The following is a 25,434-nucleotide window of genomic DNA, read 5'->3' as shown; positions in this document are numbered from 1 at the left end:
CAGCATCTATAACACATCTATAGCATCTTCAGACAGCATCTAACACATCTATAGCATCTTCAGACAGTGTCTAACACATTTATAACATGTTCAGACAGCGTCTATAACACATCTATAGCATCTTCAGACAGCGTCTATAACACATCTATAGCATCTTCAGACAGCATCTATAACACATCTATAGCATCTTCAGACAGCATCTAACACATCTATAGCATCTTCAGACAGTGTCTAACACATTTATAACATGTTCAGACAGCATCTATAACATGTTCAGACAGGATCTATAACATCTTAAGACAGCGTCTATAACACATCTATAGCAATTTCAGACAGCATCTAACACATCTATAGCATCTTCAGACAGTGTCTAACACATTTATAACATGTTCAGACAGCATCTATAACATGTTCAGACAGCGTCTATAGCATCTTCAGACAGCGTCTATAACATGTTCAGACAGCATCTATAACATGTTCAGACAGCATCTATAACACATCTATAGCATCTTCAGACAGCGTCTATAACATCTTCAGACAGCGTCTATAGCATCTTCAGGCAGCATCTATAACATGTTCAGACAGCATCTATAACACATCTATAGCATCTTCAGAGAGCGTCTATAACATCTTCAGACAGTGTCTATAACACATCAATAGCCTCTTCAGACAGCGTCTATAACACATCTATAGCATCTTCAGACAGCATCTATAACACATCTATAGCATCTTCAGACAGCATCTATAGCATGTTCAGACAGCATCTATAACACCTATAACATGTTCAGACAGCATCTATAACACATCTATAGCAACTTCAGACAGTGTCTATAACATGTTCAGACAGCATCTATAACATGTTCAGACAGCATCTATAACATGTTTAGACAGCATCTATAGCATGTTTAGACAGTTTTGAAACAGAAAACCACAGTCACTCTGGTTTCTAAGGTTTCTGATGACAGCCTCCTGGGTGATAGGAAAAAAAGGAGGAAAGGAGAGGAGGAGAGTGGGATGGAATAGGAGGAGAGAGGGATGGAAGAGGAGGAGCAATAACGAAAGGGGAATGATGTTAACGGAGAGACAAGGAGCGATAAGAGGATATATGGAGAGGAGAGAGATGGAGAGTAGAGATGGAGAGGAGAGAGAGATGGAGAGGAGAGAGAGATGGAGAGGAGAGAGATGGAGAGGAGAGATGGAGAGGAGAGAGAAATGGAGAGGAGAGAAAGATGGAGAGGTGAGAAATGGAGAGGTGAGAAATGGAGAGGAGATGGAGAGGAGAGAGATGGAGAGGAGAGCGATGGAGAGGAGATGGAGAGAAGAGAGATGGAGATGAGAGAGATGGAGAGAGAAATGGAGAGATGGAGAGGAGAGAGAGATGGAGAGGAGACAGGTGGAGAGGACAGATGGAGAGGAAAGATGAAGAGGACAGATGGAGATGGAGAGGAGAGAGATGGAGAGAGAGAGAGATGGAGAGGAGAGAGATGGAGAGGAGAGAGATGGAGAGGACAGATGGAGAGGACAGATGGAGAGGACAGATGGAGAGGACAGATGGAGAGGACAGATGGAGATGGAGAGGAGAGAGAGATGGAAAGGAGAGAGAGATGGAGAGGAGAGAGATGGAGAGGAGAGAGATGGAGAGGAGAGAGATGGAGAGGAGAGAGATGGAGAGGACAGATGGAGAGGACAGATGGAGAGGAGAGCGATGGAGAGGAGCGATGGAGATGGAGAGGAGAGAGAGATGGAAAGGAGAGAGAGATGGAGAGGAGAGAGATGGAGAGGAGAGAGATGGAGAGGAGAGAAATGGAGAGGAGAGAGATGGAGAGGAGAGAAATGGAGAGGAGAGAGATGGAGAGGAGAGAGATGGAGAGGAGAGAGATGGAGAGGACAGATGAGAGGACAGATGGAGAGGAGAGATGGAGAGGACAGAGAGATGGAGAGGAGAGCAAGATGAAGAAAGGAGAGCGAGATGAAGAGAGGAGAGCGAGATGGAGAGCAAGATGGAGAGCAAGATGGACAGCAAGATGGAGAGCAAGATGGAGAGAGCTGGAGAGGAGAGATGAAGAGGAGAGCGAGATGGTGAGGAGGGGAGGCCTCATGGTTCCCCTCTCTTTGCACATTGTTCCCCTCCGGTGGGTGCTGATGATACAATCAGCCGTCTCCACGGTGACAGGTGCTACTTGGCAGGAGGGGCATCAAAGGAGCAGCCAAGCACCCAACTCTGTATGTGTGCGTGTGTGAGCAAGTGATCAAGAAAAATGGGGGGGTATGTTAGTATGTGTAAGCATATGTGTGTGGGAGTATGAAAGAAAAATATGCTGTATACATTTCCCATTCTACACATATGCTTCAAGAATTCCACGGTTGAGAATAGATCTCTCCCGAAAATCCCAGGAAGAGAATAGGATTCTGCTTCCATTTCACAGATTCTGTGGGTGAGAAAATAATTCCGATGAGGCTCCTGCTGGTGAGAAAGGTCTTAGCTAACTATGTGTCTCTATGTTCTGTGTAACAGTTATTGAATGAGGGAAATGAGAGTGAGTGAGTGAGTGTGTGTGTGTGTGTGTGTGTGTGTGTGTGTGTGTGTGTGTGTGTGTGTGTGTGTGTGTGTGTGTGTGTGTGTGTGTGTGTGTGCGTGTGTGTGTGTGTGTGTGTGTGTGTGTACAGTACCAATCAAAAGTTTGGACACACCTTCTCATTCAAGGGTTTTTCTTACTTATTTTCTACATTGTAGAATAATAGTGAAGACATCAAAACTATGAGAAAACACATATGGAATCATGTAGTAACAAGAGTGTTAAACAAATCAAAATATATATTTTATAGTAGCCACCCTTTGCCTTGATGACAGCCTCACATTCTCTCAACCAGCTTCACCTGGAATGCTTTTCCAACAGTCTTGAAGGAGTTCCCACATATGCTGAGCACTTGTTGGCTGCTTTTCCTTCACTCTGCGGTCCAACTCATCCCAAACCACCTTATTTGGGTTGAGGTCAGGTGATTGTGGAGGCCAGGTCATCTGATGCAGCACTCCATCACTCTCCTTCTTTGTCAAATAGCCCTTACACAGCCTGGGGGTGTGTTTGGGTCATTGTCCTGTTAAAATAAATTATAGTCCCACTAATTGCAAACCAAATGGGATGGCGTATTGCTGCAGAATGCTGTGGTAGCCATGCTGGTTAACTTCTTGGTGACAGGGGGTAGTATTTTCACATCCGGATGAAATGCATGCCCAAATTCAACTGCCTGCTACTCAGCCCCAGAAGATAAGATATGCATATTATTAGTATTAGATAGAACATTTGGATAGAAAACACTCTGAGGTTTCTAAAACTGTTTGAATCATGTCTGTGAGTATAACAGAACTTATTTAGCAGGCGAAACCCAGAGGACAAACCATTCAGTTTTTTTTTGGAGCTCACTTTCTTTTCAATGGGTTTTCATTGGGAATACAGATTTCTAAGGGACCTTCTTGCAGTTCCTATCGCTTCCACTGGATGTCAGTCTTTAGAAATTGGTTGAGGTTTTTCCTTTGAGAAATGAAGAAGTACGGCCATCTTGAACGAGGGTCACTTGTAGTGTACTGTTAGATAGAGGCACGTGACCAGAAAGCTAGCTACAGTTTGTTTTCCTCCTGTATTGAACACAGATCATCCTGTCTTCAATTTGATCAACAATTTGCATTAAACAATACCTAAAGTTGTATTACAAAAGTAGTTTGAAATGTTTTGGCAAAGTTTACAGGTAACTTTTGAGATATTTTGTAGTGACGTTGCGCAAGTTGGAACCGGTGTTTTTCTGGATCAAACGTGCCAAATAAATGGACATTTTGGATATATATAGACGGAATTAATCGAACAAAAAGGACCATTTGTGATGTTTATGGGACATATTGGAGTGCCAACAGAAGAAGCTCGTCAAAGGTAAGGCATGAATTATATTTTTATTTCTGCGTTTTGTGTCGCGCCTGCAGGGTTGAAATATGCTTCTCTCTCTTTGTTTACGGAGGTGCTATCCTCAAATAATAGCATTGTTTGCTTTCACCGAAAAGCCTTTTTGAAATACAACAAGTGTAGCTTTAATTTGCTATCTTGCATGTGTGATTTAATGAAAGTTTGATTTTTATAGTAATTTATTTGAATTTGGAGCTCTGCATTTCCCCTGGCTTTTGGCCAGGTGGGACGCTTTCACACAGTCTCCTCTGAACATTTCATGTTGAGATGTGTCTGTTAGCATTTATTTGGGCTGCAATTTCTGAGGCTGATAACTCTAATGAACTTATCCTCTGCAGCAGAGGTAATTCTGGGTCTTCCTTTCCTGTGGTGGTCCCCATGAGAGCCAAGTTCATCATAGTGCTTGATAGTTTTTGCAACTGCACTTGAAGAAACTTGAAATGTTCCTGATTGACTGACCTTCATGTCTTAAAGTAATGATGGACTGTCGTTTCTCTTTGCTTATTTGAACTGTTCTTGCCATAATATGGACTTGGTCTGTTACCAAATAGGGCTATCTTCTGTATACCACCCCTACCTTGACAAAACTGATTGGCTCAAACATATTAAGGACAGAAATTACACAAATTAACTTTTAACAAGGCACATCTGCTAATTGAAATGCATTCCAGGTGACTATATCATGAAGCTGGTTGAGAGAATGCCAAGAGTGTGCAAAGCAGTCATCAAGGCAAAGGGTGGCTACTTTGAAGAATCTCAAATATAAAATATTTGTTTAACACTTTTTTGGTTACTACATGATTCCATGATTCCGTGTTATTTCATAGTTTTGTTTTCTTCACTATTATTCTACAATGTAGAAAATAGTAAAAATAAAGAAAACCCTTGAATGAGGAGGTGTGTCCAAACTTTTGACTGGTACTGAATGTGTGTGTGTGTGTGTGTGTGTGTATGAGAGAGAGAGAGAGAGAGACTGTGTGTGTGTGTGTGTGAGAAAGAGTGCATGAGTATGTGAGTGAGACTGTGTGTGTGTGTGTGTGTGTGTGTGTGTGTGTGTGTGTGTGTGTGTGTGTGTGTGTGTGTGTGTGTGTGTGTGTGTGTGTGAAGGGGTGTGTGTGTGTGTGAGGAAGTGAGTGAGACTGTGAGTGAAGGGGTGTGTGTGTGTGTGTGTGTTTCTGTACCTGTGTGTCTCTCTGATGAGGACAGCTCTGTGTAGCTGGCGTTGGACGCGTGCGGGTCTGGGGCCACAGGGGTGGACGAAGGGATGGACGGCCACCAGGACAAAGCCCTGACCATACAGCTCCCTCACCTGGACTGGTAACTCTCTCACTGACGACAGACACAGTACTGACGACACAGACACCTCTGGGGAAAGAAGAAAGAGTATGTGAGTGTGAGAGAGAGAAAGCAAGTGTGTGTGTGTGTGTGTGTGTGGTGAGTGTGTGTGTGTGTGTTGGAGAGAAAGTGTGTGTGAGTGGTAGACTGAGAAAAGGAGAGAGAGAATATGTGTGAGAGGGTTATGATTAGGGAGAGAGGGTGTTGGGAGAGAAGAGAGCGGAGAGAGACACACAGAGAGAGAGAGAGAGAGAGAGAGAGCCACACAGAGAGAGATAGAGAGAAGAGGGAGAACAGAGGGGGCAGACAGAGTGAGAGAAGAGGGGGAACAGAGGGGTGGGCACACAGATCGAGCGAGAGAGAGAGAGAGAGAGAGGAGGGAGAACAGAGGGGGCAGACAGAGTGAGAGAAGAGGGGGAACAGAGGGGGAGACAGAGAGAGAGAAGAGGGAGAACAGAGGGGGCAGACAGAGAGAGAGACAGAGAGAGAGAAGAGGGGGAACAGAGGGGGAGGGGGCACACAGAGAGAGAGAATAGGGAGAACAGAGGGGGGCCACACAGAGAGAGAGAGCGTATTGTTTAGATATTATAGTTTGAATTGAATAATAACATGGCATCTTCATGATAAATCTGCTGCTGATTAAACCATAACTCCTGTTTTAACATGGTCATAACATGGATCATTTTCTATTTGATTTGGAATTTTAGGAGCCTTGTAGGTATCAATGATTTATTTAACTAAAAAGTGTGAGAGTCTCATCTTTACATAGAGTGTAGCCCAAACCGTTCAGACGCTACAGACATTTTTGTGAGAAGACTGATTTTCAGGATGTCTTCTGGTCTGACAAACACTGGGGTAGATTTGCCACTTAGCAACGCAGATGCCGAAGGGCGACATAGCAGATTGAGACGCAGATACTTCTAGTTTAAACAGACAAATTTTGTTGTGGATTTTGGGTTTATGTTAATTAGCGTGGCCGCGTCAATCGACTTTAGGGGTTTTGGTTAGGACACACACGCATACATACATACACACACACACACACACACATACATACACACACACACACACATGCACACATACACGATGCACACAAACAAACACACGATGCACACAAACAAACACACACACGATGCACACAAACACACACACGGTGCACACAAACACACACACGGTGCACACAAACAAACACACACACGATGCACACAAACAAACACACACACGGTGCACACAAACAAACACACACACGGTGCACACAAACAAACAAACACACGATGCACACAAACAAACAAACACACGATGCACACAAACAAACAAACACACGATGCACACAAACAAACACACACACGATGCACACAAACAAACACACACACGGTGCACACAAACAAACACACACACGGTGCACACAAACAAACAAACACACGGTGCACACAAACAAACAAACACACGGTGCACACAAACACACACACACACACGATGCACACAAACAAACAAACACACGGTGCACACAAACAAACAAACACACGGTGCACACAAACAAACAAACACACGGTGCACACAAACAAACAAACACACGGTGCACACAAACAAACAAACACACGGTGCACACAAACAAACAAACACACGGTGCACACAAACAAACAAACACACGGTGCACACAAACAAACAAACACACGGTGCACACAAACAAACAAACACACGGTGCACACAAACAAACAAACACACGGTGCACACAAACAAACAAACGACACACTGATGGTGCACACAAACACAAACACACACACGATGCACACCAGCAAACACACACACGATGCACACAAACACACACACGATGCACACAAACAAACACACACACGATGCACACAAGCAAACACACACACGATGCACACAAACAAACACACACACGATGCACACAAACAAACACACGGTGCACACAAACACACACACGGTGCACACAAACAAATACACACACAATGCACACAAACAAACACACACACGATGCACACAAACAAACACACACACGATGCACACAAACAAACACACACACGATGCACACAAACAAATACACACACGGTGCACACAAACTAATACACACACGATGCACACAAACGCACACACGGTGCACACAAACACACACACGGTGCACACAAACACACACACACACGATGCACACAAACAAACACACACACGGTGCACACAAACAAACACACACACGGTGCACACAAACACACACACGGTGCACACAAACACACACACGGTGCACACAAACAAACACACACACGGTGCACACAAACACACACACGGTGCACACAAACAAACACACACACGGTGCACACAAACAAACACACACACGGTGCACACAAACAAACACACACACGGTGCACACAAACAAACACACACACGGTGCACACAAACACACACACGGTGCACACAAACAAACACACACACGGTGCACACAAACAAACACACACACGGTGCACACAAACAAACAAACACACGGTGCACACAAACACACACACACACACGATGCACACAAACAAACAAACACACGGTGCACACAAACAAACAAACACACGGTGCACACAAACAAACAAACACACGGTGCACACAAACAAACAAACACACGGTGCACACAAACAAACAAACACACGGTGCACACAAACAAACAAACACACGATGCACACAAACAAACAAACACACGGTGCACACAAACAAACAAACACACGGTGCACACAAACAAACAAACACACGGTGCACACAAACAAACAAACACACGGTGCACACAAACACACACACACACGATGCACACCAGCAAACACACACACGATGCACACAAACACACACACGATGCACACAAACAAACACACACACGATGCACACCAGCAAACACACACACGATGCACACAAACAAACACACACACGATGCACACAAACAAACACACACACGATGCACACAAACAAACACACACACGATGCACACAAACACACACACGGTGCACACAAACACACACACGGTGCACACAAACAAATACACACACAATGCACACAAACAAACACACACACGATGCACACAAACAAACACACACACGATGCACACAAACAAACACACACACGATGCACACAAACAAATACACACACGGTGCACACAAACTAATACACACACGATGCACACAAACGCACACACGGTGCACACAAACACACACACACACGGTGCACACAAACACACACACACACGATGCACACAAACAAACACACACACGGTGCACACAAACAAACACACACACGGTGCACACAAACACACACACGGTGCACACAAACACACACACGGTGCACACAAACAAACACACACACGGTGCACACAAACAAACACACACACGGTGCACACAAACACACACACGGTGCACACAAACACACACACACACGGTGCACACAAACAAACACACACACGGTGCACACAAACACACACACGGTGCACACAAACACACACACGGTGCACACAAACACACATGCACAGAAGTAAACCACATCTGTTTTGCTCTTCCAGGGGCTGTGTACAATAGCTCTCCCACAGTGCAGAGTGTGTGTGTGTTCTTGTGTTTTCCTGCATGTGTGTGTGTGTGTGTGTGAGCTCTCTTTCTCTCCTTTGGCATAGGGATAGCATGGCTTAGCTGTGATGGTGTCTGTATTAGCGCTTACAGCTAGCAGGATCAGCTCATGGTTACCCCCAATACAGAACACAATGGAGAGAGGAGCCATTCGCTTCAATGGGACGAGAGGACTGCTTATCATACAGGCTCTAATCGTCATGGTTACCCCCATTACAGAACACAATGGAGAGAGGAGCCATTCGCTTCAATGGGACTAGAGGACTGCTTATCTTATAGGCTCGAATCATCATGGTTACCCCCATTACAGAACACAATGGAGAGAGGAGCCATTCGCTTGAATGGGACAAGAGGACTACTTATCTTATAGGCTCTAATCGTCATGGTTACCCCCATTACAGAACACAATGGAGAGAGGAGCCATTCGCTTGAATGGGACAAGAGGACTACTTATCTTATAGGCTCTAATCGTCATGGTTACCCCCATTACAGAACACAATTAGCCATTTTCCCTCCCCGGTCTCATGTGACTCGTTAGTGTTACAAGGTCTTAGGTGTGAATGGGGAACAGGTGTGTTAAATTTGGTGTCATCGCTCTCACACTCCCTCATACTGACTGGGCACTGGAAGTTCAACATGGCACCTCATGGCAAAGAACTCTCTGAGGATCTGACAAAAATAATTGTTGCTCTACATAAAGATGGCCTGGGCTATAAGAAGATTGCCAAGACTCTGAAACTGAGCTGCAGTACAGTGGCCAAGACGATACAGCGGTTTAACTGGACAGGTTCCACTCAGAACAGGCCTCGCCATGGTCGACCAAAGTGCACGTGCTCAGCGTCATATCCAGAGGTTGTCTTTGGGAAATAGATGTATGAATGCAGCCAGCATTGCTGCAGAGGTTGAAGGGGTGGGGGGTCAGCCTGTCAGTGCTCAGACCATACGCCATACGCCGTACACTGCATCAAATTGGTCTGCATGGCTGTCGTCCCAGAAGGAAGCCTCTTCTAAAGATGATGCACAAGAAAGCCCGCAAACAGTTTGCTGAAGACAAGCAGACTAAGGACATGGATTACTGGAACCATGTCCTGTGGTCGGATGAGACCAAGATGAATTTATTTGGTTCAGATGGTGTCAAGCGTGTGTGGCGGCAACCAGGTGAGGAATACAAAGACAAGTGTGTCTTGACTACAGTCAAGCATGGTGGTGGGAGTGTCATGGTCTGGGGCTGCATGAGTGCTGCCGGCACTGGGGAGCTACAGTTCATTGAGGGAACCATGAATGCCAACATGTACTGTGACATAATGAAGCAGAGCATGAGCCCCTCCCTTCGGAGACTGGGCCGCAGGGCAGTATTCCAACATGATAACGACCCCAAACACACCTCCAAGACGACCACTGCCTTGCTAAAGAAGCTGAGGGTAAAGGTGATGGACTGGCCAAGCATGTCTCCAGACCTAAACCCTATTGAGCATTGAACCCTATTGAGCACCTCAAACGGAAGGTGGAGAAGTGCAAGGTCTCTAACATCCACCAGCTCCGTGATGTCGTCATGGAGGAGTGGAAGAGGACTCCAGTGGCAACCTGTGAAGCTCTGGTGAACTCCATGCCCAAGAGGGTTAAGGCAGTGTTGGAAAATGATGGTGGCCACACAAAATATTTACACTTTGGGCCCAATTTGGACATTTTCACTTAGGGGTGTACTCACTTTTGTTGCCAGCGGTTTAGACATTAATGGCTGTGTGTTGAGTTATTTTGAGGGGACAGCAAATTTACACTGTTATACAAGCTGTACACTCACTACTTTACATTGTAGCAAAGTGTAATTTCTTCAGTGTTGTCACATGAAACGATATACTCAAATATTTACAAAAATGTGAGGGGTGTACTCACTTTTGTGATATAGTGTATATATATACAGTGGGGCAAAAAAGTATTTAGTCAGCCACCAATTGTGCAAGTTCTCCAACTTAAAGATGAGGCCTGTAATTTTCATCATAGGTACACTTCAACTATGACAGAGAAAATGAGAAAAAAAATCCAGAAAATCACATTGTAGGATTTTTAATTTATTTATTTGCAAATTATGGTGGAAAATAAGTATTTGGTCACCTACAAACAAGCAAGATTTCTGGCTCTCACAGACCTGTAACTTCTTCTTTAAGAGGCTCCTCTGTCCTCCACTCGTTACCTGTATTAATGGCACCTATTTGAACTTGTTATCAGTATAAAAGACACCTGTCCACAACCTCAAACAGTCACACTCCAAACTCCACTATGGCCAAGACCAAAGAGCTGTCAAAGGACACCAGAAACAAAATTGTAGACCTGCACCAGGCTGGGAAGACTGAATCTGCAATAGGTAAGCAGCTTGGTTTGAAGAAATCAACTGTGGGAGCAATTATTAGGAAATGGAATACATACAAGACCACTGATAATCTCCCTCGATCTGGGGCTCCACGCAAGATCTCACCCCATGGGGTCAAAATGATCAAAAGAACAGTGAGCAAAAATCCCAGAACCACACGGGGGGATCTAGTGAATGACCTGCAGAGAGCTGGGACCAAAGTAACAAAGCCTACCATCAGTAACACACTACGCCGCCAGGGACTCAAATCCTGCAATGCCAGACGTGTCCCCCTGCTTAAGCCAGTACATGTCCAAGCCCGTCTGAAGTTTGCTAGAGAGCATTTGGATGATCCAGAAGAAGATTGGGAGAATGTCATATGGTCAGATGAAACCAAAATATAACTTTTTGGTAAAAACTCAACTCGTCGTGGACAAAGAATGCTGAGTTGCATCCAAAGAACACCATACCTACTGTGAAGCATGGGGGTGGAAACATCATGCTTTGGGGCTGTTTTTCTGCAAAGGGACCAGGACGACTGATCCGTGTAAAGGAAAGAATGAATGGGGCCATGTATCGTGAGATTTTGAGTGAAAACCTCCTTCCATCAGCAAGGGCATTGAAGATGAAATGTGGCTGGGTCTTTCAGCATGACAATGATCCCAAACACACCGCCCAGGCAACGAAGAAGTGGCTCCGTAAGAAGCATTTCAAGGTCCTGGAGTGGCCTAGCCAGTCTCCAGATCTCAACCCCATAGAAAATCTTTGGAGGGAGTTGAAAGTCCATGTTGCCCAGCAACAGCCCCAAAACATCACTGCTCTAGAGGAGATCTGCATGGAGGAATTGGCCAAAATACCAGCAACAGTGTGTGAAAACCTTGTGAAGACTTACAGAAAACGTTTGACCTCTGTCATTGCCGACAAAGGGTATATAACAAAGTATTGAGAAACTTTTGTTATTGACCAAATACTTATTTTCCCATCATAATTTGCAAATAAATTAATTAAAAATCCTACAATGTGATTTTCTGGATTTTTCCCCCTCATTTTGTCTGTCATAGTTGAAGTGTAGCTATGATGAAAATTACAGGCCTCTCATATTTTTAAGTGGGAGAACTTGCACAATTGGTGGCTGACTAAATACTTTTTTGACCCACTGTATATATGTGTGAATTGAGTTGTATGTGTAATAAGGTGTGTGTGTATGTATACACAGTATATATTAGTACATATATATATATATATATAGTATATACACTGCTCAAAACAATAAAGGGAACACTTAAACAACACAATGTAACTCCAAGTCAATCACACTTCTGTGAAATCAAACTGTCCACTTAGGAAGCAACACTGATTGACAATAAATTTCACATGCTGTTGTGCAAATGGAATAGACAACAGGTTGAAATTATAGGCAATTAGCAAGACAACCCCAATAAAGGAGTGGTTCTGCAGGTGGGGACCACAGACCACTTCTCAGTTCCTATGCTTCCTGGCTGATGTTTTGGTCACTTTTGAATGCTGGCGGTGCTTTCACTCTAGTGGTAGCATGAGACGGAGTCTACAACCCACACAAGTGGCTCAGGTAGTGCAGCTCATCCAGGATGGCACATCAATGTGAGCTGTGGCAAGAAGGTTTGCTGTGTCTGTCAGCGTAGTGTCTAGAGCATGGAGGCGCTACCAGGAGACAGGCCAGTACATCAGGAGACGTGGAGGAGGCCGTAGGAGGGCAACAACCCAGCAGCAGCACCGCTACCTCTGCCTTTGTGCAAGGAGGAGCAGGAGGAGCACTGCCAGAGCCCTGCAAAATGACCTCCAGCAGGCCACAAATGTGCATGTGTCTGCTCAAACGGTCAGAAACAGACTCCATGAGGGTGGTATGAGGGCCCGACGTCCACAGGTGGGGGTTGTGCTTACAGTCCAACACCGTGCAGGACGTTTGGCATTTGCCAGAGAACACCAAGACTGGCAAATTCGCCACTGGCGCCCTGTGCTCTTCACAGATGAAAGCAGGTTCACACTGAGCACGTGACAGACGTGACAGAGTCTGGAGACGCCATGGAGAACGTTCTGCTGCCTGCAACATCCTCCAGCATGACCGGTTTGGCGGTGGATCAGTCATGGTGTGGGGTGGCATTTCTTTGGGGGGCCGCTCAGCCCTCCATTTGCTAGCCAGAGGTAGCCTGACTGCCATTAGGTACCGAGATGAGATCCTCAGACCCCTTGTGAGACCATATGCTGGTGCGGTTGGCCCTGGGTTCCTCCTAATGCAAGACAATGCTAGACCTCATGTGGCTCGAGTGTGTCAGCAGTTCCTGCAAGAGGAAGGCATTGATGCTATGGACTGGCCTGCCCGTTCCCCAGACCTGAATCCAATTGAGCACATCTGGGACATCATGTCTCGTTCCATCCACCAACGCCACGTTGCACCACAGACTGTCCAGGAGTTGGCGGATGCTTTAGTCCAGGTCTGGGAGGAGATCCCTCAGGAGACCATCTGCCACCTCATCATGAGCATGCCCAGGCGTTGTAGGGAGGTCATACAGGCACGTGGAGGCCACACACACTACTGAGCCTCATTTAGACTTTTAAGGACATTACATCAAAGTTGGATCAGCCTGTAGTGTGGTTTTCCACTTTAATTTTGACTCCAAATCCAGACCTCCATGGGTTGATAAATTTGATTTCCATTGATAATTTTTGTGTGATTTTGTTGTCAGCACATTCAACTATATAAAGAAAAAAGTATTTAATAAGAATATTTAATTCATTCACATCTAGGATGTGTTATTTTAGTGTTCCCTTTATTTTTTTGAGCAGTGTATATATAAATATACGTCTCTGTATATATATATATATATATATATGTGTGAATTCAGGTGTGTGTGTGTCGCCTGTCTATATGCTTGTCATCCTCTCTCAATCCATCTCATTTGCATATGGGCCTGGAAAGAAGATTGTCTGAATAAATGAACTGCGCCACACAGAGACGTGTTAGCCATCTCATTCTCCATCTGTTCCCCAGACCATCATCTGGCCTGTTCTCTCTCTCTCACACACACACACACACACACACACACACACACACACACACACACACACACACACACACACACACACACACTACACACACACACACACACACACACACACACACACACACACACACACACACACACCATACATACACATCTATCATATAGAAACATAACTCAGACAATCTGAGGAGCTTATTTTCTTAACCACAACTTAATACCTCAGATACTAAAACCTAAATCTACAGAGGGATTCAACCCACCCCCACCCATCCCCCTCTCCCCTCACTCCATCTCTCTTTCTCGTTCTCCCTCCCTCCGGTTGTCATAACATCTGGAGATGAATACAATATGATTGTGTCACTAAACAGTCATTTAGGCATCATTATCTTAACACTCCTATTACAATAACCAGTAAGATATCCACAACATACTAGTCTAATTCCCCCTGCAGGGAGGGAGGGAGGAGGGGGAGTCATTTCATTTACATGTTTACCACAGTGGTTTTAAGAGGGCTATCATTCCGCTCTGCCAAAGGAACAGCTTGAGGCACAACACTCTCTGGAAGTTCACAATGTCAGGTTCAGATAGTGGGAATGTTGGAAACACTCCCCTCATGACTAGAGTTGTTGACCAGTGGGACAGATGGCCTCTCCTCATGACTAGAGTTGTTGACCAGTGGGACAGATGGCCTCTCCTCATGACTAGAGTTGTTGACCAGTGGGACAGATGGCCTCTCCTCATGACTAGAGTTGTTGACCAGTGGGACAGATGGCCTCTCCTCATGACTAGAGTTGCTGACCAGTGGAACAGATGGCCTCTCCTCATGACTACAGTTGTTGACCAGTGGAACAGATGGCCTCTCCTCATGACTACAGTTGTTGACCAGTGGAACAGATGGCCTCTCCTCATGACTACAGTTGTTGACCAGTGGGACAGATGGCCTCTCCTCATGACTACAGTTGTTGACCAGTGGAACAGATGGCCTCTCCTCATGACTACAGTTGTTGACCAGTGGGACAGATGGCCTCTCCTCATGACTAGAGTTGTTGACCAGTGGAACAGATGGCCTCTCCTCATGACTAGAGTTGCTGACCAGTGAGACAGATGGCCTCTCCTCATGACTAGAGTTGTTGACCAGTGGGACAGATGGCCTCTCCTCATGACTACAGTTGTTGACCAGTGGGACAGATGGCCTCTCCTCAAGACTACAGTTGTTGACCAGTGGGACAGATGGCCTCTCCTCATGACTACAGTTGACCAGTGGGACAGATGGCCTCTCCTCATGACTACAGTTGTTGACCAGTGGGACAGATGGCCTCTCCTCATGACTACAGTTGTTGACCAGTGGGACAGATGGCCTCTCCTCATGCCTCTGGAGTTGTTGACCAGTGGGATAGATGGAGGAAGTAGTGAATGACTGTTCAGTTGTTAATCAGCACTTCACTTTACCCACAGGCACTGACCTGAGAGAAGACTGTCTGAGATCCAGCATGAGAACCACTACACTCCAGAATGGGAATTTTGAATTCTGGAATCAGAACCTTGAGCTTCCAATGCTCTTTTAATCTTGACTGGTGACGGTCTGTGTCTGTGTGTGTGTGTGTGTGTGCGCGTCAAGAGTAAGTGGGTGGTGGGGATTATTACTCACTCCCACCCCAGGGCTTATTTTACCTCCTTGACATGTCTTCAGTATATTTGAATGACTAGAGTTGAGCAGGAATATACGTGCCAAACACTGACTATAAAATACACGTCCTAAAGCCCTGAGGTTCCCACCGTCAAGGTATGACACACACACACACAGCTGAGGTATGAGCTTGCGGGCTAGACTGCTGTTGGTCAGGGTCATAACACACTGTCTGCATCCCAAATGGCACCCTTTTGCCTACATAGTGCACTACATTTGACTAGGGCCCATAATGTCCTGTATGCTGGAAACAGGGTGCCATTTGGGAGCTAGACAAAATCTCAGTTCTTCTAGAGCATCCATAGTACAGGAAATGTTTGACCAGGTCAGAGTTCAGATGAACTGCCTGAAAACACCCCATGACATGCCTGTAGGTTAGAGAGTAGAATATTTCTTGGTCTGACTACTGTGTGGTCATTTCCTCATTCAGTCCAAGTTACATTTCAAATTCTACCAGTGAACCTCTTCATGCATTCTCTAAAGAGCTGAATATTCCCACCTCACACACTGATAGATTCCCAAAAACACACACACTCCCAGGCATCATTTATATTCTGATAGCTCAATATATCATGTGTTTTGACAGCTCAATATATCATGTGTTTTGATAGCAAAACATGATATATTGAGCTAACTTACATTTATCATAAATTCTATTTACAGTGCCGTGAAAACGTATTTGCCCCTTTTATGATTCTATCTATTTTTTGCAATATTCACCCAAAAGATAAAGAAAACCTGAGTTAAGAAATAACAACAAATTAACAAAGTTATGCAACACCCAATTGCCAATTGGGTGTTGCGTAACTTTGTTTATGAAATAAGTATGTAATCGTGTTATTTGTTCCCTCAGGTTCCCTTGATCTAATATTAGGTTTTGGTTGAAGATTTGATAACATTCAGTTTCAAAAACATGTAATATGGGGTTCAAGAAATCATCATTGTCAATGCTGAAGGCATCCCTATCAAAACCACCCCTGACTAGTCTGTTGGAGGCTGTTATAGCAGCAACGTTCCAACATCTAGTGGAAAGCCTTCCCAGAAGAGTGGAGGCTGTTACAGCAGCAACGTTCCAACATCTAGTGGAAAGCCTTCCCAGAAGAGTGGAGGCTGTTACAGCAGCAACGTTCCAACATCTAGTGGAAAACCTTCCCAGAAGAGTGGAGGCTGTTACAGCAGCAATGTTCCAACATCTAGTGGAAAGCCTTCCCAGAAGAGTGGAGGCTGTTATAGCAGCAACGTTCCAACATCTAGTGGAAAGCCTTCCCAGAAGAGTGGAGGCTGTTACAGCAGCAATGTTCCAACATCTAGTGGAAAGCCTTCCCAGAAGAGTGGAGGCTGTTATAGCAGCAACGTTCTAACATCTAGTGGGAAGCCTTCCCAGAAGAGTGGAGGCTGTTATAGCAGCAACGTTCTAACATCTAGTAGGAAGCCTTCCCAGAAGAGTAGAGGCTGTTATAGCAGCAACGTTCTAACATCTAGTGGAAAGCCTTCCCAGAAGAGTGGAGGCTGTTACAGCAGCAACGTTCCAACATCTAGTGGAAAGCCTTCCCAGAAGAGTGGAGACTGTTACAGCAGCAACGTTCCAACATCTAGTGGAAAGCCTTCCCAGAAGAGTGGAGGCTGTTACAGCAGCAATGTTCCAACATCTAGTGGAAAGCCTTCCCAGAAGAGTGGAGGCTGTTATAGCAGCAACGTTCTAACATCTAGTGGGAAGCCTTCCCAGAAGAGTGGAGGCTGTTATAGCAGCAACGTTCTAACATCTAGTGGGAAGCCTTCCCAGAAGAGTAGAGGCTGTTACAGCAGCAACGTTCTAACATCTAGTGGGAAGCCTTCCCAGAAGAGTGGAGGCTGTTATAGCAGCAACGTTCTAACATCTAGTGGAAAGCCTTCCCAGAAGAGTGGAGGCTGTTATAGCAGCAACGTTCTAACATCTAGTGGAAAGCCTTCCCAGAAGAGTGGAGGCTGTTATAGCAGCAACGTTCTAACATCTAGTGGGAAGCCTTCCCAGAAGAGTAGAGGCTGTTACAGCAGCAACGTTCTAACATCTAGTGGGAAGCCTTCCCAGAAGAGTGGAGGCTGTTATAGCAGCAACGTTCTAACATCTAGTGGAAAGCCTTCCCAGAAGAGTAGAGGCTGTTACAGCAGCAACGTTCTAACATCTAGTGGAAAGCCTTCCCAGAAGAGTGGAGGCTGTTACAGCAGCAACGTTCCAACATCTAGTGGAAAGCCTTCCCAGAAGAGTGGAGGCTGTTACAGCAGCAACGTTCCAACATCTAGTGGAAAGCCTTCCCAGAAGAGTGGAGGCTGTTACAGCAGCAATGTTCCAACATCTAGTGGAAAGCCTTCCCAGAAGAGTGGAGGCTGTTATAGCAGCAACGTTCTAACATCTAGTGGGAAGCCTTCCCAGAAGACTGGAGGCTGTTATGGCAGCAACGTTCTAACATCTAGTGGAAAGCCTTCCCAGAAGAGTAGAGGCTGTTACAGCAGCAACGTTCTAACATCTAGTGGGAAGCCTTCCCAGAAGAGTGGAGGCTGTTACAGCAGCAATGTTCCAACATCTAGTGGAAAGCCTTCCCAGAAGAGTGGAGGCTGTTATAGCAGCAACGTTCTAACATCTAGTGGAAAGCCTTCCCAGAAGAGTGGAGGCTGTTATAGCAGCAACGTTCTAACATCTAGTGGAAAGCCTTCCCAGAAGAGTGGAGGCTGTTACAGCAGCAAAGGAGGGGCCAACTCCATATTAATGCCCATGATTTTGGAATGACATGTTCGAGGAGCAGATGTCCACATGCTTTTGGTCATGTAGTGTATCTTTCTCTCTCTCACACACACAGACAGACACGCACCAACTGAAGCTCCTATTCTGATTGATGGGATTTATAGCCTTCCCGTTCATCAGTCAGAAGACTGTTTCTTTCTCTACATGCTCTAAAACTCATCAGCTGACTTCGGAGTCCCGATGTGTCAGTTGAGGAGAGAAGCTTTAGTCACTGTGATCACACCTGACTAATTTTCCCACCCGCACTCTCCTCCTGTCTCTCCTTTTCCCACACCTATTCGCTCCCACTCTCTCCTTTAATGGCTCCTCCCTCCCTCCATCAGAGCAACTACCTCCCATTTTTTTAATCACCCCCACCATCTCTCTCCCTTCATCACTCACACCATATCTCTCCCTTCATCACACACACCATATCTCTCCCTTCATCACTCACACCATATCTCTCCCTTCATTACTCACACCATCTCTCTCCCTCCATCACTCACACATCTCTCTCCCTCCATCACTCACACCATCTCTCTCCCTCCATCACCCCCACTATCTCTCTCCCTCCATCACCCCCACTATCTCTCTCCCTCCATCACCCCCACTATCTCTCTCCCTCCATCACCCCCACTATCTCTCTCCCTCCATCACCCCCACTATCTCTCTCCCTCCATCACCCCCACTATCTCTCCCTCCATCACCCCTACTATCTCTCTCCCTCCATCACCCCCACTATCTCTCTCCCTCCATCACCCCCACTATCTCTCTCCCTCCATCACCCCCACTATCTCTCTCCCTCCATCACCCCCACTATCTCTCTCCCTCCATCACCCCCACTATCTCTCCCTCCATCACCCCTACTATCTCTCTCCCTCCATCACCCCCACTATCTCTCTCCCTCCATCACCCCCACTATCTCTCTCCCTCCATCACCCCCACTATCTCTCTCCCTCCATCACCCCCACTATCTCTCTCCCTCCATCACCCCCACTATCTCTCTCCCTCCATCACCCCCACTATCTCTCTCCCTCCATCACCCCCCCCCTCCACTATCTCTCTCCCTCCATCACCCCTACTATCTCTCTCCCTCCATCACCCCCACTATCTCTCTCCCTCCATCACCCCCACTATCTCTCTCCCTCCATCACCCCCACTATCTCTCTCCCTCCATCACCCCCACTATCTCTCTCCCTCCTTTATCAACCTGTCCAGCCCTCTCTTCTGCCAACGAGTTCTCTCTTTTCTTTGGTAGTCTGCAGAGTCCACTCACTGGTCACACTGGTCTGAGTCAATGGCTACATCCCAAATGACACGCTCTATATAATGCACTTATTAGGGCACTAAAGGGGAAATAGTATGTCATTTGAGACAATGATGATGTAATAAAGCAGATTGTTTTGTTGTATTCCTTCAACTGACTGTACTGCTCTGCCACTGTTACTCCTATAGAGGGAGTAGGGAGCCATTTTGGACAAATCCTGTGGTTGATTTATGGTCAAAATGGTCCAAGTGGTTTCTCTGCTGCCTTGGAGGATAAAATCCCCAGCCAAGCCAATGTGTCTGACTGAATAAATACATGTAACACAGTATCTAGGTATAGATAGTCTGAATGGATATGAGCACACAGACATGGTTATTTATTTGTCATTACTGTGTGGGAGTCAAGTCACAGAGGGTGAAATAATATTTCTAATGGAAACTAAATGGAATTAAACGGTGAATTTGACCGTGGGTTCTCTTCAATGTCAGACTGAGAGACAGACCGATTCCTCAATTGGACACACACGCACGCAATGACGTGCACACACACACTGTGTCTCTCTCACATATACACACACGTGTTCACTCCCACACGCACAAACAAATAAATCCCATTGCTGGGAATGAATCTCCACAAAATCAGATAATCCTTCAGGAATCCTTCACTCGCGCTCTTGGTCTCGCTACACCACACACACACACACACACACACACACACACACACACACACACACACACACACACACACACACACACACACACACACACACACACACACACACACACACACACACACACACACACACACACACACACACACACACAGAGTATCTTCCTTGATCACCTGAGCAGAGCACTGCTATGCAGACGTAAGGAGCTCAGGTGACATCAATGAATTTACCATATAAATGACCTGCCTGTCTGTCTAGAGACATGATGACAATACAACCTAGCCAGAAAACGGTTGTGTGTGTGTGTGTTTATTTATGTTTGTGTGCACTCATGAGAGGTTGTGAGGGTTTTAATGTGAGGTTTTGTATGTGTGTGTGTGTGATGCATGGGTATGTGTGTGTACATACGCGTCTACAGTACATGTCACAGATCCCTCAGGAACCTTCATCACGCACACCTGTCCTCTATTCCCATTGATTAGTATTTGTATATGTGTGTCCTTTGGTTTCCATGGTTTTGTTGATTACTGTTCCCATGTCCGTTGGTGGTGTGAGGACCTAACCGTTGATGCAGCTGTTATGCTGCGTGTTTTATATATTGTGTATTATGGGTATCGTCCCGTGTCGTTCAACAAGGTTTATCCTCTCTCTTTTGTTTGGGTACAGCCCAGTGTTTTGTATACGTGTTTGATTTGGGTATATTAAAAACCCCTATTGTGTATTCCTGCGCCTGTCTCCAAATCCTTTATACCAGCGTGACAGTACACTATGCATGTGCTCCCATCTATCTGAGCTTATCAGAAACAGAGGCGGCTGAATTCAGAGCTGTTGTCTGGTTGGTCATGACTTCCTCTGCTAGTGGTTGAGTTCCAAATAGCAACCTAATCCCTTTATAGTGCACTATTTTTGACCTGAGCCTTATAAGTAGTGCACTTTAAAGGGAATAGGGTGCCATTTGGGATGCAGACACTGTACTGAGCTGCTGAAAGTTCTGAATATGTAGCAAATTCAACAACTGACTGTGACTCAACTTCCTGCATCCATTAAATACAAGGTGAAAGAAAATGAATCTTAACATGGACAAATGGTGAGACTTAACAATCCAGAAACATCTCCCCAACTCTCTTTTTTCACTCTCTGCACAATCCCTTGTGTTCTGTCACAATAGCAGAATTAGTATATTTAGAACCCAGCAGCCTCCTGGGGCTTCTCATCAAACAGCTCCAAAACACTGCAGGCACACACACACACACTCAGACACACACACACACTCAGACACACACACACTCAGACACACACACACACACACACACACACACACACACACACACACACACACACACACACACACACACACACACACACACACAGACAGACACACACACACACACACACACACACACACACACACACACACACACACACACACACACACACAGACAGACACACACACACACACACACTCAGACACACACACACACTCAGACACACACACACACACACACACACACACACACACACACACACACACACACACACACACACACACACAGACACACACACACACTCAGACACACACACACTCAGACACACACACACACAGACACACACACACACACACTCAGACAGACACACACACACACACTCAGACACACACACACACACACACACACACACACACACACACACACACACACAGACACAGACACACACACACACACACAGACACACACACTCAGACACACACACAGACACACACACACACACACACACACACACACACTTCCCTAAACACAGAACAAAACTTAAACTACACTACTCTCTCATCTCCCTTTTGTTTTGAGAGGTAGGTAGAGGGCGTGGATTAGTCTGTACTTTACAGCTGAATCTTGGGATGCCTCCTCAAACCAAGAGTATGTTGAAATGACAGTATAAATGTCCACCCTGTTCCTGAAGACCAAAGTATCCTTTTTTTTCGGGGGGTACTTTTTACCCCGTTTTCTCCCCAATTTCATGATATCTAAATTGGTAGTTACTGTCTTGTCCCATCGCTGCAACTCCAGTATGGACTCGGGAGAGGCGAAGGTCGAGAGCCATGCATCCTACGAAACACAACCCTTCTTCTTGACACACTGCTCAAACACAACCTTGCTTCTTGACACACTGCTCAAACACAACCCTTCTTCATGACACACTGCTCAAACACAACCCTGCTTCTTGACACACTGCTCGCTTAACCCGGAAGCCAGCAGCGCCAATGTGTTGGAGGAAAAACCATTCAACTGGTGATCGTGTCAGCGTGCATGCGCTCGGCCCGCAACACGAGTCGTAACCCGGACGATGCTGGGCCAATTGTGCGCCGCCTCATGGGTCTCCTGTTCGCAGCCGGCTGAGACACAGCCTGGGATGGAACCAAGATCTGTAGTGACGCCTCTAGCACTGCGATGCAGTGCCTTAGACCGCTGCTCCACTCGGGAGGCCCAAAGTAGACTTCTAGCCACTTCAAATCAAATCAAATTTTATTTGTCACATACACATGGTTAGCAGATGTTAATGCGAGTGTAGCGAAATGCTTGTGCTTCTAGTTCCGACAATGCAGTAATAACCAACAAGTAATCTAACTAACAATTTCAAAACTACTGTCTTATACACAGTGTAAGGGGATAAAGAATATGTACATAAAGATATATGAATGAGTGATGGTACAGAGCAGCATAGGCAAGATACAGTAGATGGTATCGAGTACAGTATATACATATGAGATGAGTATGTAAACAAAGTGGCATAGTTAAAGTGGCTAGTGATACATGTATTACATAAGGATGCAGTAGATGATATAGAGTACAGTATATACATATGCATATGAGATGAATAATGTAGGGTATGTAACATTATATTAGGTAGCATTGTTTAAAGTGGCTAGTGATATATTTTATATCATTTCCCATCAATTCCCATTATTAAAGTGGCTGGAGTTGAGTCAGTGTCAGTGTCAGTGTGTTGGCAGCAGCCACTCAATGTTAGTGGTGGCTGTTTAACAGTCTGATGGCCTTGAGATAGAAGCTGTTTTTCAGTCTCTCGGTCCCAGCTTTGATGCACCTGTACTGACCTCGCCTTCTGGATGATAGCGGGGTGAACAGGCAGTGGCTCGGGTGGTTGTTGTCCTTGATGATCTTTATGGCCTTCCTGTAACATCGTGTGGTGTAGGTGTCCTGGAGGGCAGGTAGTTTGCCCCCGGTGATGCGTTGTGCAGACCTCACTACCCTCTGGAGAGCCTTACGGTTGTGGGCGGAGCAGTTGCCGTACCAGGCGGTGATGCAGCCCGCCAGGATGCTCTCGATTGTGCATCTGTAGAAGTTTGTGAGTGCTTTTGGTGACAAGCCGAATTTCTTCAGCCTCCTGAGGTTGAAGAGGCGCTGCTGTGCCTTCTTCACGATGCTGTCTGTGTGAGTGGACCAATTCAGTTTGTCTGTGATGTGTATGCCGAGGAACTTAAAACTTGCTACCCTCTCCACTACTGTTCCATCGATGTGGATAGGGGGGTGTTCCCTCTGCTGTTTCCTGAAGTCCACAATCATCTCCTTAGTTTTGTTGACGTTGAGTGTGAGGTTATTTTCCTGACACCACACTCCGAGGGCCATCACCTCCTCCCTGTAGGCCGTCTCGTCGTTGTTGGTAATCAAGCCTACCACTGTTGTGTCGTCCGCAAACTTGATGATTGAGTTGGAGGCGTGCGTGGCCACGCAGTCGTGGGTGAACAGGGAGTACAGGAGAGGGCTCAGAACGCACCCTTGTGGGGCCCCAGTGTTGAGGATCAGCGGGGTGGAGATGTTGTTGCCTACCCTCACCACCTGGGGGCGGCCCGTCAGGAAGTCCAGTACCCAGTTGCACAGGGCGGGGTCGAGACCCAGGGTCTCGAGCTTGATGACGAGCTTGGAGGGTACTATGGTGTTGAATGCCGAGCTGTAGTCGATGAACAGCATTCTCACATAGGTATTCCTCTTGTCCAGATGGGTTAGGGCAGTGTGCAGTGTGGTTGAGATTGCATCGTCTGTGGACCTATTTGGGCGGTAAGCAAATTGGAGTGGGTCTAGGGTGTCAGGTAGGGTGGAGGTGATATGGTCCTTGACTAGTCTCTCAAAGCACTTCATGATGACGGAAGTGAGTGCTACGGGCGGTAGTCGTTTAGCTGAGTTACCTTAGCTTTCTTGGGAACAGGAACAATGGTGGCCCTCTTGAAGCATGTGGGAACAGCAGACTGGTATAGGGATTGATTGAATGTCCGTAAACACACCGGCCAGCTGGTCTGCGCATGCTCTAAGGGCGCGGCTGGGGATGCCGTCTGGGCCTGCAGCCTTGCGAGGGTTAACACGTTTAAATGTCTTACTCACCTCGGCTGCAGTGAAGGAGAGTCCGCATGTTTTCGTTGCAGGCCGTGTCAGTGGCACTGTATTGTCCTCAAAGCGGGCAAAAAAGTTATTTAGTCTGCCTGGGAGCAAGACTTCCTGGTCCGTGACTGGGCTGGTTTTCTTCTTGTAGTCCGTGATTGACTGTAGACCCTGCCACATACCTTTTGTGTCTGAGCCGTTGAATTGAGATTCTACTTTGTCTCTGTACTGGCGCTTAGCTTGTTTGATAGCCTTGCGGAGGGAATAGCTACACTGTTTGTATTCGGTCATGTTACCAGTCACCTTGCCTTGATTAAAAGCAGTGGTTCGCGCTTTTAGTTTCACGCGAATGCTGCCATCAATCCACGGTTTCTGGTTAGGGA

At 46.0% G+C, this 25,434-nt stretch overlaps 1 protein-coding gene across 1 annotated transcript in view; it reads right to left on the bottom strand.

Moving 5' to 3' along the window:
• LOC112236371 (raftlin-like) overlaps nucleotides 1–25,434 on the bottom strand; it is a 64,541-nt gene that overhangs the window by 24,056 nt on the left and 15,051 nt on the right. Inside the window, exon 3 of the mRNA XM_042310535.1 lies at nucleotides 5,135–5,318. Coding sequence (XP_042166469.1) covers nucleotides 5,135–5,318 — 184 coding nt within the window. The remainder of the gene's footprint in view (nucleotides 1–5,134; nucleotides 5,319–25,434) is intronic.

This window comes from Oncorhynchus tshawytscha, linkage group LG31 (assembly GCF_018296145.1).
Source record: "Oncorhynchus tshawytscha isolate Ot180627B linkage group LG31, Otsh_v2.0, whole genome shotgun sequence".
Classification (NCBI taxonomy): domain Eukaryota; kingdom Metazoa; phylum Chordata; class Actinopteri; order Salmoniformes; family Salmonidae; genus Oncorhynchus; species Oncorhynchus tshawytscha.
Note: the sequence above shows the minus strand (reverse complement) of the source record. Positions and strands in the feature narration are given on the sequence as shown.